Source organism: Varanus komodoensis, unplaced genomic scaffold (assembly GCF_004798865.1).
Source record: "Varanus komodoensis strain SLA01 unplaced genomic scaffold, ASM479886v1 scaffold10, whole genome shotgun sequence".
NCBI classification, from domain to species: domain Eukaryota; kingdom Metazoa; phylum Chordata; class Lepidosauria; order Squamata; family Varanidae; genus Varanus; species Varanus komodoensis.
The window spans coordinates 22244361-22262496 of NW_025335269.1; the positions used below are offsets into that span (position 1 = coordinate 22244361).

The window sequence follows — 18136 nt, forward strand, 5'->3', positions numbered from 1 at the left end:
GATTTGTCAAAAATAAATCCTATCAGGCTAATCTAATCTCATTTTCTTGACTGGGTAACCGAATGGACAGTGGAAAAACTGTGGGCATAATTTACCTTCTTGACTTAAGCAAAGCTTTTGACATAGTACCCCTTGACATTCCGAAAAGCAAACTAACAAAAGTGGAACAGATAGAAACACTATTAGGTGGATCCAAAATTGGCTGCTAAATTGGACACAAAGAGTGCTCGTCAATGAAACCTTCTCAGACTGGATGGAGGTTCACTAGTGGAGTGCCACAGGGTTCAGTCCTGGGCCCAGTGCTCTTCAACATCTTTATTAATGATTTAGATGAGGACGTACAAAAATGATAATCAGATTTGCAGATGATTATCGCTGGGTGGAATAGCGAACACCCTGGAAGACAGAATGACGTTAAGTCTTGAAAAGCTTGACTGATGGGCTGAAAGCAACAAAATGATATTAAATAGAGACAAATGCCAAGTCCTCCACCTAAGAAAAAGAAACCAAATGCATCGATACAAGATTGGAAATATGTGACTCAACAGAACTCGAAAAAGACCTTGGAGTTATTGTGGACAACAGGCTAAATATGAGCCAACAATGTGATGCAGCCGCAAAAAAGGCAAATGTTATTTTGGAATGCATTTAAAGAAATATTGCTTCCAAATCATGAGAAGTAATAGTTCCTCTATACTTTTCACTAGTGAAACCTCATCTAGAACACTGTGTTCAGTTCTGGGCACCAAGATTTAAGAAAGATGCAGGTAAATTAGAAAGGGTCCAGTGGAGGTCAACAAAAATGATCCAGAGTTTGGAAGCACTGTCCTATGAGGAGGGACTGAGAGAACAGGGGTATGTTCAGCCATTGTATTTTGCACTACTGTTCGTTCATTTAATGCCATATGATGGGACATGATGGCTGTTTTAACAGATCTAGTTTTTGTTGAACTTGTTTTAATGGTTCATGGACGCAGCCCTTTTGCTTGCATCCTAGATGCACAGAGACCCCTGCATTCGGATGTGCATCCAGTGGATGGTCAAGATGAAGTGGGCCTCACCTGTGCATTTGCATCCAGATGGCTGTTAGGTGGAAGTGCTGGGAGAAGGAAGGAAGCTGGGGCACAGGCAGATGGTTCCAGTCTCCTCCCCAAGGCACATTTCCATTCTCGGAGAGGTAGCCAGCAAGTTTGGTTCATGCTGGCTGTTGGAGTGGGGTATGAGGTGGGGCTTTGGTCACTCGCACCTGAGGTTAGAGGACCTTTTGACTTTGAAGGATTTTATGACCTCCCAGACAATGATGGAAATCCACAGGCTTGCACTCAGAATGTTTAGCAGTTTGTAGATTGGCATTCTATGCCATATTTACTGTATTTGAATTTTATTATAATTGTACTTGTGCTATGAATTGCTGGGTACCATCAAGAAAGCTTATCTATTTGTGGGCATAATAAAAAATAATAATTACCTTTCACTGGTGGAGCTGGAAGCTTTCTTCTCTGCTGCCTGGATGAGTCTATTGTGTGCATCTGCAGGAAGTGAAAACACAATTTATTGGTACATGTTAATCTGAAATGCTTGCTAACACTGGGCCCAATCCAGCGCTAGTTGACCTTGAATTGTGGTGTGATTTGCCATCAGCTGACACATCTGGCCCACTCAGTGATGCTCTCCTGAGCATCACCATATGGACATAGGTACACATTCAGGTGGGCATTTGCACCTGCCCCTGGAAGCTTGCTTTGACATGCGACTCTTCCTTGCTGGATTGGTGGGGTGGCTTGCCTGCTCACCTGGTTTGCTTGCTGGTCCCGCTTTCTTGTCAGGTGAACACACGGAGCTACATTTAAGCCCGCTACTGTGAGCGCTGAAATTCTGCTCTCGATATCTGAAATCTTAAAGAAGCCATACATTTATGAAGCACAGCCACAAAGAGGCTAAAATAGCAACTGCAGTTAATTGACTTTTCCATCTTTAACTGTATTAAAACCTATATACTCAGAAACATGTAAAAATAAATAACATACATCTAAATGGTTAAATTCAGATTTCTCTTCAGTTTTGGACATCCTACTATGCTCCTTAGCAATACCCAGTTATATAAGTATAGGAATAGCTCTTCTGACCTTGGACCCAAGCCCTTGATATTGATGGAACATCGTACTGCAGTTCAGGCAGCAGAATCCTGGGTGCTGTAGAACTTGCTTCTGTTGGAACATACCTAGGATTCTGCACTCTAATAGACTTGACACCAGGTAAATAAACTCAACATTGATCCAGGAATATTTTGCAATGTTTCAGGGTAAACAAGATACCAGATTCTCTACTTAAGTTAGAGCGTAGGTCTGAAAAATGTTCGTGATTCTTCATAGGCAAAAAGAACTATTGCAACTTTAAGGTCAACAATAAATAAACTGAAATTGTGAAAAAAAAATCTCTTCTGACCATACATGCGACCAAAGAATAAGCGTAACACAAAGTATAGATTAACTTGAAGGTACTATGAAGTGTTTCGCTGTCCGTCTCACCTGAAGTTCTGCATGGTGAACTTGGGCTGCTGCTGTGGCCACTTGGTCCTCCAGGTCAGCAAGCTGCGATTCTGCCGTGACGCTGCTAATTCGGCGTGCTGCATCTTCAAGATCATCCAGCTGGCTCTCGAGGCTGTAAACGCTGCCAGCTGTCAGGTAGACCTAAGAAACCAAGTACAGCAACCCACTGAGGTTAGAGTTTATCTTCTGCTATGCTTTCAAGCATTATGGCAGAACATGTTTGGGTCAGTGGCCACATTTGGGAGTGTGTCATGGATGCTATAAAAATAGCTGCCATGATGGGTCGGGGTTGTCCGTTCATGTAACAGCTGCCACTGTGGGCATGGCAGGCCAAAAAATGCTCATTTCCCAGACGTCAAGCAGGTGAGACTAAAAAGAAAAGCATCTTGCCCAGGAATCAATCAACCAATCAACCAACCATAAATTTGATGAGGTGGGATCTGAGTGCTCAAACACGAAAACACACTTTTGCCACAGGCACTGGAACCATGATGGAGAACCTCGGTTAGGTTTCAGGTTCCTACTGAAACATTTACTAAGCTGCTGGATGTATTTTACATGTCTTGCTAGTTTTACTGTTTTAAATGATTTAAGCCTGAACAGCTTTGGATGAGTAATACATTCATTTACTGAGAAAAGGGTGAGGGGACACACAGTAGAGAAGTACAAAAGTGTCAAGAAAGTAGGTAGAGAGGGAGGCCTTTTTCTGTCTTTTTAATACCAGAAGTCTTTGTCATTGCATGAAGCTGAGCACATAGTTAAATGGTGGAATTTACCACCAGAAGATGTGATGGCCACTGATTTGGGTTGGAGGAATCCAGCTATCAATGGCACCAGTGATGATGGTTCCGTGTTACCTCCAGCATCAGAAGCAGTACCCCCATGTATTCCAGTTTCTGAGAAACGTATGTGATGGGTTCTGTCACATTCATACCCTGTTTGCGAGCTTCCCACAGGCACGTGGTTGGCCATGCTACTCTTGGTCTGATCTAGCAAGGCCCATCTTCTGCTGCCATCTTTTAAAAGCAGGGCTTTGTTCAGCAGGCATAATTACATATATGAAGTTATCTTATACAGAGTTATCTGTCATTCTTACATTTTCTTCCAGAGCTGTGAGTTGCTCATCAAGTCGGATGGGATCTGTACCTAACGGGAAGTCCCCTTTCCCCCTGTCACACGAATCTGCTGGGAGGTCACATGGTTCTGCAGATTCCGCTATGAGCTCCTCTGTTGCATTGATGACTTTTAGAACCTCGGTAGATATATTGCAGAGAGACACAGCAGAGTATTTCTGTTTCAGAAGAGTAAACAATTTTGTGTTAGAAGCAAATGTTGTCAAACTGCTTACCTTTGTGCCACTTCAGGGAATTCCCATTCAGTCATGTTAGCTTTTGGTGGCACAGAAGGTGCCACTGCTCCTTGCAGCGCTTTTTGCCCACCTAAACAGCTATCTGGTTGGCTTTCTAGTGATTTCAGTCACCCCCTACATGATGATCAAACCACACGATACACACTCGGCCTGCAATGGAGGACAGGGCACAATCCAATGGGGCAAAGCTCAAGGAACTGGGTTTCAGGTTAGATGCCAGGAAGTACTTCCGGATGGTTAGAACACCTAAGACATAGAATGGGCTTCCACAGGAGGTGCTGGAGGCCCCATCAGTGAGGGTATTCAAGGATTGGACAACCACATGTTGGGTATTACATGAGCGGAGTGAGGGTCAGACTAGATGACCCAGTGACCCCTACTGACTCGCTAGGTTTCTATGAACATACTCAATGCAAATTAGTATCGTATGTACATTAAAAGGAGGGCCAGGGAGTATACCATTATTGACAACTGATATTAAGCCTCTCACTTGGGAAAACTATGTAGACTTCCTAGGAGAGATGTCCCACTAGGGTCAGTGAAACTTACTCCTACATCAGGATTGTGGCCTTTGTTATATGCCAGTGAAGGGAGAGTATAACAGACTGCAATTGAGGTGAGGTATTATGTTGCTTTCCTTCATACCTACATGGTATTCCATTTCTATATATCTGCCATATGTACGGATGAATAGCTGATAAAAAGCAAATTCAGACACAAATTGAGCTGAAAACCAATTTTGGGCCATAAAACAAATTGTGTCCTGCGACCCACATACCTATCTTTTAAAAAGTGCTTTGTTTATGAATTAGGTTTTTAAACATGTATATTTTATTAATATGGCTCCATAATGCCCTCAGCTAATAACAAGCACAATAACAAAATGAAGACCAAGTAATTTTAAAATTTAAACTAAAACATTTTGAAATAAACACACAAAAATCAAGCTAACTTATTACCAAAAATCCTTAACACCTTGTTTCCGTGTTTCTTAAGACAATACACTCTTCATGAAACTTTTCAGAAAAAAAACCAACTGGGGAGGGACTTCCATATTAGTGTTGTGCTTTGAACTTTGAAATGAATGAAAAATGAAACAAATATACCTCCATTTTGTTTTGTGTTTATTTTACTGCAAAACTAATGGGAAACCCAAATCTAATGTGAAAAACATATATGGATATATATCATTTCTCAGCTTTGCTTTCCCCCCACCCCCATGTTCCTGAAATTTGGCAGTTTTGGAATCTGAGGGAGAAGCAATACAACGTACTATCATTTAGACAGAAGACACTGAAGACAGCAGAAATCAGGACAGACCTTCACAGAAAGGGATGGAAAAATTAAAATGAAGCTACACGGAAAAGTTAAAGCAACTGAAATTGAGATAAAATGAGTATGGCTTTTAAAATGAACCAAATTCTCCCCCTCTCCCCATTGCATAACCTTATGTAATAAAAATGCCCTTGCACAAAAGGTTTTATGTGCTACTATGGTCCTTGGAGCTGGATGCTGACAGCTCACCTTATTTTGGAGTCAAGCTCATATGGAGGAAGTGTTCTTTTAGGAGAGCTTTAGGGATCAATCCTATGCATATTTAGACAGGAAAAGTCCTACAAATCTCAGCATTCCCCATGTAGGAACTGTTTTTAGAACTGACTTAGAAGTTGATGAACTCACTTCTGTTGTTAAGTTCCATCCGTGGTCATGGCTACCACCTGAAATTCCAGGATCAGCACTAGGGCCAGAAGTATCCCAAATAGTACATCTGATTCTTCAGGATGTGCAATTTCAACCAGAACAGGCTATCCACTAACTTCACGATGCATCAGACCTCCTATCATCGGCCTCTCTAACTTCTCCAGACTTCACTTTAGTTTAGCTTCCCTTACTAAATTTCTGTTTCTGGGCACCAGCCTAAGGCATCTGCCACTTGATTTGTTCATGCTGAACATGAGAAATAGAATTTACTGATGACAATTAACCCCAGTGCTCTGAAATTTTTTTCCCAGTGGAATTGTGTAGTTGTTAAAAAACACAGTGGACAAGATGGGAATTTGGAACCTTCTGGGATCAATACCATGGTCATGGCAGGAGATCGTAAGCACCATTTACCAAGACATACCTGACAGGTAGGACCTAAATCATTACTGTGTGATAGTTCCGATCCTGCTAGGCAAGCTAGAAAGACATCATGGTTGATAATACTAGAAGCATGAGAAACAGGCTCTTCACTTCCATCTTCATCCACAAGAAAAACTAAGTTAGGTATAGTCACAATATGAGGCCTTGATCCAGATGATAAGGATCAAGATAAGCAATATGATCCAACAACCTCTGAAGCTATGTCACCACCACCTTCCCAATCACCTTGGCCAACAATTTTATATTAGGTAACTGAGGTCTAGAACTGCTTCCCCAACCTGATATCCTCTAAATGCCTGAAAACAGTCATCTAACTTGAACTTTGTAAAATTCAACCCATATTTTCCACCACCGCTTATTAAGTTATCTGTGTCTCTATTTCCTGGAGTATCAGGGAAAAAGCATAGATGTTTTGGAGATCTCATGTGGACTACTTGTTCCCAAGTAGTCAATTAGGATACACAAGGAAGTTGGTTGGAAGCACCATTGCACTGGTGACAAGTCATGCTGAAATCTACTCCTCTGTTCCTAACAAGGAAGTCGCAAGTGCATCTAGACCCATCTTACAGACAAGGCCTCATTTGGGCAATTCATTGGTTTTTGCATAGTGCTGTTTTATTAAATGCACGCACACAAAATCAGAGATTAAAATGGATAGCTATATATGAACAGTTCCTAGAACAGCCTTCCTTTTACAACCCGGTGCCCTTCAGATATTCTAGACCTCAGCTCCCATCTGCTCCATCCAGCATGGTTAGTGGTGATAAATACCGGGATTTGTCAACCAAAACACCTCGAGCGTACCAGGTTGTGGATGGTTAGCATACAATAAAATCAGATCCCGAGGTACAGTATTTGGGGGTGAAGTTTGGCTCTCCTTCTCAAGATAGCAAAAGAGCTGCTATGTGATGTGAGCAAAAACCTTTGCTGTATTATACTTCTCCTTTCTTAGAGAGATGGTCTGTTTCAAATTTGTCATGTGCCAAACATAACAAGGCATTGATAAAAGGGTCCCCCATCTGCAGAGTGCTCAGTGGCTTGGGCCAGTGCTGTTTAGCTTTGTGCTTCCAAAGTTGTGGTTTCCGATTGAGAAGCTGGAAAAATTCAGTGGTACAGCATATGCTTCCTATGCAGAAGAAGCCCATCTTCACTCAGAAGAATCACAGGTAGCAGGTTGAGAAATGATACCAGCCTGAGATTCTAGACAGCTGCTGCTGTTCAGGGTAGAAGACTTAGGGAAGATTGTCCACTGATGGGACTCAGTGTAAGTCAGTTATGTATGTGCATAATTAATATCCATATCAGTTTTTCAATATGTACTGAATAAGTGCTCTGTGATTGCCTTCATGCATTGATCTTCCAACGTGTTATACTGTTGAATTATAAAGAAAATGTAGAAGCATTGTGATTAAAGGGAAAAGCAAAAGCAGAGGTAGTAACTTAGAGACATCCAGTCTTCAGCTTATCAGTCAAGCACAGCAATGATAATTAAAGCAGCAAGGTGAGTCTTCTCTTTACAGACTGAGATATATAGTACTTGAATGATAAAAGTGCTTCGGTACCACTCATGAATTTTCCATGCTTTACATTTGCTTTTGCAAGAGCCAATTAGTTTGGAAGGAGATCAATAATATTCAAGGAAGAAATCAATACCATTGTGGAGGGTTTGGGGTCTGTTTTGGGGTTTTTGTCTTCCTTGGTCCCTTTTGTGCCTTGTTATTCAGTTAATTAAGGAACAAAAATGAAATAAAAAATCATGTACTGAAAGACTACATTTTCTTCAAAGTATGTCCGTATTGACAAATGCTTCACTGCTTCAAAGCAGTGTGTCATATGCTGTACTTCCTTTTAGTATTACTTTTTAAAAGTCAAGATGGTCCTTGGGAGGTATTTGTTAAGTCCTGCATCTTTGTGACTTCCTACAATCCTTTGTAAAGAAGTGATATATTTATGGGAAACTTTTTATAACTCATATGCACAACCAAATACTTCCAGTTACTATGCCAGCGGTGATGGTTTTATTTTACTGGGTGTGTAAATGCTTTCAGAAGTACAAGGTAATAGATTTGCAACTCTTCTTTTTCTGGCAAAATGATTACTACCACTAGCAGTCCATAGATAATAATCGGAGAATGTGGCATAACATAAATGGAAACTGACTACATGTGAATGCTGCAAATCCCCAACTAATATTGAATTTGAGCATGTACAGGAATAATTGCCTATGCATCACAGTGGTTCTAAACACTGTATTGTTTTTTGTTAAGGTATCATATCACTGGCAACCTGTGTTAGAACTACTGAGAAAATATGTGGATTCAGTCATATTTAGAGCAGACCCACTGGAATCAATAAGTCTTATGTTAGTCATGATTAACTTGTCCCATTGATGGCAATGGATCAGCTCTGACTAAACCTGGAGCCAGGCTGTTGTCTGGATAAACTGGATTGCTTGATTCTAAACAAAGAGGTTCAGGTAGATCCTTATTTGCTTCTTTATGAGGAGGTCTTAATCATGGGTTCCTTTACTCATGAGGAACCCCTCCCTTTGCCTGGCTAGCATCCTAGCCTGAACCTTACGGCACTGGCATTCTGCAAGGCTAGGTGGGAGCTTTGCCTCTTGAGGGACAGATCAGCAGGTATCAGTCATGAGAAGCCACATGTGTCTTGAGTGGTGCCAGGATCCTCTGAGATGACCTATTTGGGGAGATCATCTGGTTCTAAAGGTTCAGGCCCTTCCTCTGATGAGGAACCTCACAGGGAAACATGGCAGCATGAGAACTAAGAATCATTTCTGCAAACCTGTAACCCTTTCAGCAACTCATCTCTATGATTCTCAAGCATGGACCATCTTTAGTCCCTGACTGCACCATCTATCATTTCATTCAGTGGGAGAATGGAGAATTTCATGTTTTGTTTCATGAATTTCAAGTTAACTTAAGAACCCCGAGACAGGAGAACCCTGCCTTTATTTTTCCTAAGATAAAATAAAGTAGGCCTAGCCATAGACCCGGTTTCAAACTTATGGAGGCAATATGAAGTCTTTAACACTCACACGCATGTGCAGAGAAAGGAAGGGTTAGTGGGTGGGCAATCAGCATTGATAAAATGTCCCTTTGGCTGCCCTGTATTACATCTCACTTTTCTTACTGCTGAAGAAATCTCATCCTTTATTCACCAGCAGGAGATTCTAAAGACAGCTGCCACAGCAACTCAGTTTCTCAGCCAAGTGACTAATGGGGAAGTGACAGACATTTAGGCAATCTGTAACTACAATAGGACAGCTAAACAGAACCAAACTTGGGGACACTAATCAGAGCTCCCCTTCAGCAATATCAGCATTAACTGCAGGCAAACTGCAGGCAAAACTGCAGGCTTCGGCAAGGGGCAGCATAGAAATGTTTTAATTAATTAATTAATTAATTAATAACACTGTATCCCATCCGTAGGCAACTCCTTTTGCTACGAGGCTGCTCTGGGAAGCATCCACTTGCCAATAGGCTGCCCTGGCAATGTCCTCTTGTCCCAGTTGATGCCTTTCTTTTGCTTCTCAAATGGTGCCATCTTTTTGACCCAGAGACCTCCAGTTGTAAGCTCCTATCACAGCTTCCCAATTCTCAATTTACAACTTGTGAGCCGTCTCACTAATGTCAATGGGGTTATGAACAAACATAGGAATGCAATAAATTGCTCTAGTCTGAAATCCTCTAATCCTTCAATGCTTTCTCCTTTTTCTTCTTTCACATCCATTTCTTTAGTTTATTCTAGTTATTTTCCAGCTGAAAGGTTAATGGTCTTACTGCCAAAATCTATTAGAATAGTTTCACTGAAACTAAGGGGTTTCCATGGTTGGCAACCTGTGCACTTAGCACATCTCCGGGATATAATGAGACAATGCCTTTTGCAGAAGCAGAAACAAAATGTCAGAGAAGCAGGGGCAGGTTATAAAAAATAGCCTATTTGCTCACTGTGCTAAAACCTACACCACTGCTTGTTGTATTCCTTATATATTTTGCTATCTTATTCACATATGTAAGTTAATGGAGCTCAAGGGTTTGACTGTGACTAGTTTCTTGCATATCCATGCCAGATATTGTGTTTATGTCATATTTGCATTCATTGAAATCAAAGACAAGGCTTGTAGATGGAATCAAAGCCAAGTCAAAAGGTGGCCTGAGTTGTATGAACTCAGTTACATCACACTGTAAACATACACACACATACACCCCTTTTCAGCAGTGTTTTTGGGCAGAGGGGCTTGAAAGGCAAGAACATGATTGTGGATGTGATGAGACTGAATTCCTGATGCTCTCAAGCGCTAAACCTTAATTCTGATTGAAATGCAGATCCTCATCCTCATTCTAAGGCACTTAAATAGGATAATGTTAGCATGTGGACAGGGATATGCATTTGGATATGAATTCCATTTAAGAAACTACCTTAACATGAAAAGGAAATCACTACATTTGAATGCAAATTTACATACACATCTAGGATGCTCCCTGCTCAGTCAGGCTGTCCTCCAGTAAAATGGTGAAATGGCAAGACAAGAATCATCCCAGCATGGTAGCCTTGGTGCTAGTAATATTCCTTCTGCTTCCTACTCCAATGGCAAATGAGGACAAATCATTGGCTTCATTTTCTCCAAGTGGCAACATCAGTTTGGACAGCCATCTGAGTAGGATGGTGTAAATTGGTGATCTGCAACAGCAGGGGGTTGGACCTGAGGGCCTTCATGGCCCCTTCCAACTCTACTTTGAATCTAGGTCCTACTGATTTCAAGAGGAGAGTTTAACTTGGGCTTACTCTATTTAACTAAATGGGTGGTGGGGGGAACTTAAGTTTGGCTGGAACATTATTTTTAAAGTTTTGGCGATAGCTTAGTGTCAGGTGAACACTAGGTCTCCCACTGTGATTTATGCAGTACTTTGCGCCACCTCTCAGGAAACGCCAAATCAACATTAGACACACAAAACGACTATATAAAAACCTTTTACATCTCTAATGGCTCCTGGTGGTATTGACCATGTCCCTAAATCACCATGCAAACATTGCAAGCTCCATGCTTAAGGTGCTTCATCACGGCTCTCTGCAATGCAGCCGTTAATCAGCATCTGCTGTCCTTATCTGAGGTTGAACATTGATTCATCAGCCCTGGAGAAACATCTACTTCAGACTGCACGAAAACATTGCTATGTTCCTTATACAGTATACCCCGTGAAGTCACGGTTCAGCATTCGTGGGATTTTTCTCTGAGCAATTCCAAGCTGATCTCCTTCCAAGTAAGCTGGCGCCTCGCCATGCAGCGGCTTACTCGTAAGGAGATCATTTCCTCTGAGTTTGGACTTGCTCAGAGAAAACTATCTCTGCACGCATGCGCCCCTGCCTCGCCATGCGTGCGCGCACACCCCCCAGCACGGCCCAGCCAGTGCTGCCTTGGCGGCTGGTGCCCATTGCCGGCACCAAATTCACGGTTTTTCACAATTCACAGGTGCTTTAGGAACATAACCCCCATGAATTTTGGGGGGCTACTGTACTATGCACTCAAATCTCTTATCATTCCTTCAGTTCACAGTCTTTTTTTTTTTTTTTTAGCCTCATAGTAACATTGACTGTGCCAACTAGCTTCTGGCATCTCACATATACTAACAGCAAACCTATTATTTGAATGTAGATTCTTGGGTACCACATTGGCAGCATCCACACAAAGGATGGAGGTATCTACCTGCTCTCAGAAGTCACCACATTCCCTCTCTCTTTCAGGGTGGGATGAATGGCCTCATGAAAGCCAGTTTTAGAATAAGCCAGCCACACCAAATAAAGAAATGCAGCTAAATTGCCTGCTTCCTACAGAGACGTATTAAAAGGTGGCAAAGGAGGGGCATGCAGAGATATGTAAGGAAGGCCTTCTATGTGCTGGGTCCTTTGCATACTTGGGGAATCTATCATGTTTCAGTGTGATTACATGAAATATTGTATATTGTTGCCACAATGAGTTTAACTGTTCACTGCTGGAACTAGAAAACCTAATCTGACTAATTTAGTAAGTTTGGGAAAAGGGAAAGAGTTTGAGTCATGCTTTATTAGTAGGAAAAAATTAGATTTGAATGTCCATAGTACATGAAGGAAAATGAACTTTTGCTACATTATGCTTTGTAGAATGAGTAAATGAAAATAAGAAAGAACAGTTAAGACGTAACTTTAAAATGGATTATAAAATGAGTTTCTGAGCAAGGTAGTGAGCAAATACAAAAAAAAAGTTATTATATTAGATCAGGGATGGGCAATGTGTAGCCCACATTCTCACAAAGCAGGCCTCACAAAGCTTAGGGCTCTGTCCAATTTTTTTCCCCAAAGAAAACAGTGTCTTTAGTTGCTATGGAGCACCAAAAATGTAAATCAGTCACTGTTTGCATGCTAAGTTTTACCCTTTTGGTGCTCTGAAGCAGCTACAAATGTGATGCTCATGTTCTTATTTACTTTGTCCCCATTTTTGGCACCCAGCTTGGGTGTGTGTGGCCTTTGGAGGGGTGTAGGAACAAAAATACCCCAAGGCTTCCTGAAATTGCCCAAATTGCTTAGATGAGGATCACTAACACAGATAAAATGGACCAGTCTCACCTGCTGAAGCGCTGAGGTTAAAAACTGAAGTTTAAGATGGAGATCAAAAGCTTTTTGCTTTTCCTAGGTAGTTGGGCAGCAGTTCAGAAAAGCAGAGGAGAGAAACAGGAATTAGATAATGATGGACATTAGCCACTGAGAAAGAACTACAGAGCAAAGGGAGGACAGAAGACACACATTCTAAATAGTTTAGGTATACTTTATACTTGCAGTTTATTTATTATCCTACTTTTTTTCTTACAAAGAACTCAAAGCAGCTCACACCCTTCTCCTCCTGCTGCTCTCAATCTTATCCCCATGACAACTCTGTGAGGTAGCTTGAGCTGAGAGAGTCTGTGATGGCCCAAAGTCACCCAGTTGGCTCCATGGGAGTGTGGGGACTAGAACCCAGGTTGTCCGAGTTCCAGTGCAGTTAAAGCATGTGAACGTGCCTTTCTCCTTTCTTTCTCCCACTTTATAAGGCAGACACTCAGAGCTGCTTCCCAGAATGCAATGCAGACATCTGTGTAGTTTACACACCAGAAGCCATGTGGGCAGGAGTGGTTGTGGGGGCATTCCTTGCTCACTGCTGCCCTCCCTCCCACATTCAGTTGCAGCTTCTCTTTATTGAGATAAAAAGAATTAGCAAGAAGTTGATGAAAGGGGCCTCCCGCCCTTATATGAAAAACGTGTCGATTAATGCTTGTAACAAGCTAAACTTCTTCACAGACAAATCCTCCACTTTCCACCAACGAATCAAGTAATGGGTCGCACAGTCCGGTGTGGCCGTGCATAGTGCTCTCAGCTTGGAGCCTTATGGGCCTCCTTTGGAGGATGGAAGGAGCACAGAGGTGAAGGTTCCCTCTGTACTTTTCCCAGACTGCAAAAGACTTAGGTGGCCAATTGCATCTGTCTGTGTTTTGCCTTGTTATGCAAAGAGGGAAGGCAGAGCTGTTGCCAGGATACATCATATTCTGGCAGAGCTGCATCCTTCCCCTCCCTGCTCCCAGAACATCCACAAGCCTCCAACTCCAAGATTGGTCTTCTCACCTGGAGGTCAGAGTTAACATTCCAACTTTCCTATGTCCAGCTACACTCTAATGGTCACAAAAATGTGCCCATAATCAATTGATTATTTACTATTATTTATTCTTATATAACACCTCATTTAATAAAATGCCTATGCATTATACACATAATATGGAAACCATAGTTCAAAATACACCATTAAATTCACTGCATAAAACACCCTATTGGGAATTGTCTTAAACTTGTATTATCAAAGGCACTTTCTCTTGTGACGCAAAGAGTTCAAGAATGTAAGAACAGCCATGTGAGATCGGTCCAAGGGCTCATTTAGTCTAGTCTTCCGTTCGTGCAGTGGAAAACCAGCTACTCATAGGATGCCTCAAGTGGGGTGTGACCACAACAGCACCCTGCTGCCCAAATCCCAATGAACTGGTGTACATTGGCACACGGCCTTTGATACTGGAGGCAGAATGTGGACCTCAGGATTAGTGGTCTCGAAAAATCTTCTCCACCATGATAGCCTTCCACTCCACGAATTTGTCCAATTCTCTTTTAAAGCTGTTCAAATTTGTGGGCATTGCTACCAGAATGCACTTTAAGATGTAATTAACTGAAATGGCCATTCCTTGCTAGAAAAAAAAGGTAATTTTTGAATGCTTTCTTGTGTTCTGCCTGAAATATTTTCCATTAGAACAGAACGGGATACCAAAATGGGCTTTAAAACAAGCAAGTGTCAGGTCAATCAGCACTGCTTGCATGATGGGAACCTGGCAGTCCTTGAAGCAATCAGAAAAGAACCCGAAGGCCGGTTCCTGAAAAAGCACAAATCAGGAGAAATTTTAGAAAGCAGCCCCAGTGACCAGCCCAATGGAAAAAAGCATTTCCTCCAATGTCCAGGTTTACTCCAGGAAACACTTCTTGTTATGCTTCTCATTATAGAAGTGGTAGATCCTGCTTGAGCAGTGAAACCAGCAGAGGTGGAATGTCCCACTGGATAAGTCTCTAATGATTTCAACTAACCAGCTGTTTCAGTTGTCTTAATGTCATGAAGGTCCTTCTTGGAGATGTTTAGTTGTTACAGATGAGGGAATGGCCTTTTCCATCATGGCACCCAGTTTATGGAATACTTTCCCAAGAGAGGTTTGGCTGGCCCATTTTTATGCAGGCACTGGGAGATGTATTATTTCGGCGGGCATTTGCTTCTTTTCTGCTGATTTTATTCCTGCTGGTGTCCTGTTTGGTTATATTAATTCTAGTATGTTATGCTGTTTTATCTTAAGATATCAAAAGGAAGTTTCAGTGGCTATTTTGCCTTGAGAAGTGAGATACTGATGTTCATAAAAATACATTAAAGGAATAAACCTGTGTCAATTTAGACAGAAAAAGGCTTACAAACTCCTAGCATGTCTCAGGCAGCTAAGCTGGGAGTTATATACCATTTATCTCTCTAAACTTGCATCAGATTGTGCTCTCAATTAAGAAATGTAGAGAGCCACTGTAGTTCCACCTGCAAAGGCAAACTATGTACTGGTTTTGCAAAATGCCAGAAAAGAAAAGCAATATTTAACTTTTCTTATAATTGATGTTCGGTGGAAGGAGCAGGAAACATCTATCTGAGTGACCTGCATAGTGATAGCCCTTGATGAGTCACCAGCTCTGGAGTTGTTCCTTGCATCAGTCCTGGTGACTGAATATGGACTAAGCTTTAATCAGCAATAAAATGGCTATCTGTTTAATCAAAGCAAACGATTGATCAAAGCTTGCCTCCGTACAGGTCACGTGGTGATTGCTCTCATGTAATTAAATGAAGCTGACACTTCTAAAACTTTTCCATTTACCACTTAGAAAGTTGTTAAAGTTGAGTTTTGAGTCTCATAACACTCTGTACTAGATGAGTTGTTTGATTCTGAACTTTCAGATGAGGAGAAACAGTGACGTATGTGCATTCCAGAGAACTGGAACTACTTGAGATAGTAATATACAGTAATATTCTATAGACAGACAGACAGATCCACTGCAAACTGCCATAGGTCAACAGGCTCACTCAACGGGTGCTGCTGACAGACGAGAGATCTTTGCGTTTCTCCTGTCTCTCAGCACTTGTCTGTCAGCAGCTGTTTCATTTTGCTGCCATTAACAAAGAAAACACATTCCAGCACAATTAATCCCAGCCCATTTGTTCAGCTGAACTACATACTGCCATCAGCATGGGAATCAGTGTCACCAAAAATACACACTCCCGTTACTCTGCACACAGATCAACAGCAGGATGCGGACTATCTTTACGCTGCTGTGGAAGGGGCTTGGAGACTCAGGGTCTCCATCAGCCCGTCTGGTGTTATATAGATGGCAAGAACGTGGGTGGGCCAACCAGGTGGCTTGCTGCCACAACCTGTCCCTTAACCCAGCCTTTTTTTCCTTTTTGTCTGTTCTTCTGCACTTATCCAGCAAAACAATTGCGACTCAATTTGACTCTTCTGAATCTGCAACTTTCTACATGCCAACATTCTTTCAAATTATTGTTAATGTGAGAGCAATTATTTCCAGTTACCCATTGTGAGAACAGGCCACTCAGACAGAAAATATTTACATACATTTTTTTCTCAAACGGAAAAATTATTGCCATTCTATGACAGTTCAGATAGGGGAATAAATGGTGGGGAGTCATAACGTGGGAAATAGCTCCCTAACGCATCACTTGCCAGCTGTTTAACCACTAGGCTAGAGGTGCAGCAGCTCAGGCCTGGGATCTAAATTCAGGCCTCTAGGGTTCCTAAAAGGGCTGTGGCCTTCTCCTTGACCACTGGTTGTTTGGTTGCTTCCTGGATTTTGTGCAATCCACCCACCCCTCTTCTAAAAGGTTGAAATACCTCTCCTAAGATTTAGTCACTGGCTGCATATGCTGGTATTGCTCTTAGCCCTCTCCACCTATGTAATGAACCCACAGCAGCTTTCCTGAAATGGAATTTGGCCCTTGGGTTGAATGAGTCCCCTGTCAGCTCCCCTGGCATTATGTATGACATACCTTCTTTGACTCCTCCTGAATGCATTGGCCATTGTCTTCCGAAGATACACATGACTTCAGGTTCTCTGATTCTGTTCTTGGCTCCGATAACTGCTCCTCTGAAGAGCTTTCCCTGTTATCACTCATTTTTGCAGCCAGTTCAAATAATCTGGACTTCAGTTTTTCTTCTATAGTGTCTGGCTTGTTTTGATGGTGTTGGTCTTCACTGCTTATGTCAGTTTCTGACAGAACTTCAGATGCCTTACACAATTAAAAGAAAAGAACAAAGCAAATTACATCTTGAAGAAGAGCAAATTAAAGTTGCATCTACAAAAGCGACTCACACCACAGGAGATCTATAAATGCATCACTTTGATGATCGCAGCATAAATACACATGGAGAAAGAGGGTTTCATTTCTGAACAGCATGTGCCCAATACAAATATTTCTCTAGCCAATAATAACCCTCAGCTCCATGTTTGATCTTGCACCGCAGCTAAACTCTTGTGTGATGACACCTTGCATATCTAATTCCACATGACAGAACAAGAATACTATTGTTATCTGCACAGAAAGCATACATTCCTTGAGCCATGTTGAATGCATTTCATTCAATGCAAAAGCAGTTACATACCTCCATATTTCAGAAAAAGAGTCTAGTTTTCCCATGTTGTATCATTCATATATATTCTTTTCAAGATACTTTTCAATACAGCTTTGAACAAATGAACAAACAGCAAGTCCAAAAATACTAAAATACGAGAGGCAGGCTGGCTAAGACCTGCTGCTTGCATTTAAGCAGATGAAAACAGCACCATGGATAGCAACAGGATGCTGACAGATGGAAGCCGGCATCTCTCTCCCTGGCCCAGCAAACAACCCACCTTCCAGATGCTGCTGTAGCTTCACAGAGATATGCTAGGCCAGGGACAAAAGTGGGGCTGTTTGCCCTGTTTTTTTTTCAGTGGCTCAGCCAAGAAATCAAATGACTAAGAAGTTGTTGTTTATCTGAAAAGGGACAATTATTGCTGTCCTGGCTATGGGAGGGCTTAGGATGCTGGGAGCTGAAGCCCAATACATCCGGAGGGGACCAGATGGGGAAGGCTGGTCTAGAGCCTTCCTCAGAAAGTGTCTTTCTGCCTGGCTGCAACTAGTGTCACCAGTCCCAATAACCTGTGCCATTTTCAATGCCCTCCTATTCATTTCAGGGAGTGGGGGAGGATCTCCTTCCCCCTGCTGCTTTTTCCTCTTCTTGTTTAGGGACTACGTATCCCCTTTCTCCAGAGGTACAACACACATCTCCCATGAACTGGAAGAAATACATTTCCCGCAGCGAGCTTGCTCCCTTCTATTACATGTGTGAATGCGGTGAGTATGCAGACCTAGTGAAACTGGTACAGCTTATGCAAACATAATGCAAAGACAGCAGGGGTTAGCTCC

General features: G+C 42.0%; 1 protein-coding gene across 1 annotated transcript in view; it reads right to left on the minus strand.

Moving 5' to 3' along the window:
- LOC123016510 (myosin VIIA and Rab interacting protein) overlaps window positions 1–18136 on the minus strand; it is a 172476-nt gene that overhangs the window by 4530 nt on the left and 149810 nt on the right. Inside the window, exons 11-15 of the mRNA XM_044416979.1 lie at window positions 16718–16957; window positions 3646–3840; window positions 2529–2690; window positions 1794–1895; window positions 1469–1529 (exon numbers count right to left, since the gene is read on the minus strand). Of these exons, the coding sequence (XP_044272914.1) occupies window positions 1469–1529; window positions 1794–1895; window positions 2529–2690; window positions 3646–3840; window positions 16718–16957 (760 nt within the window). The remainder of the gene's footprint in view (window positions 1–1468; window positions 1530–1793; window positions 1896–2528; window positions 2691–3645; window positions 3841–16717; window positions 16958–18136) is intronic.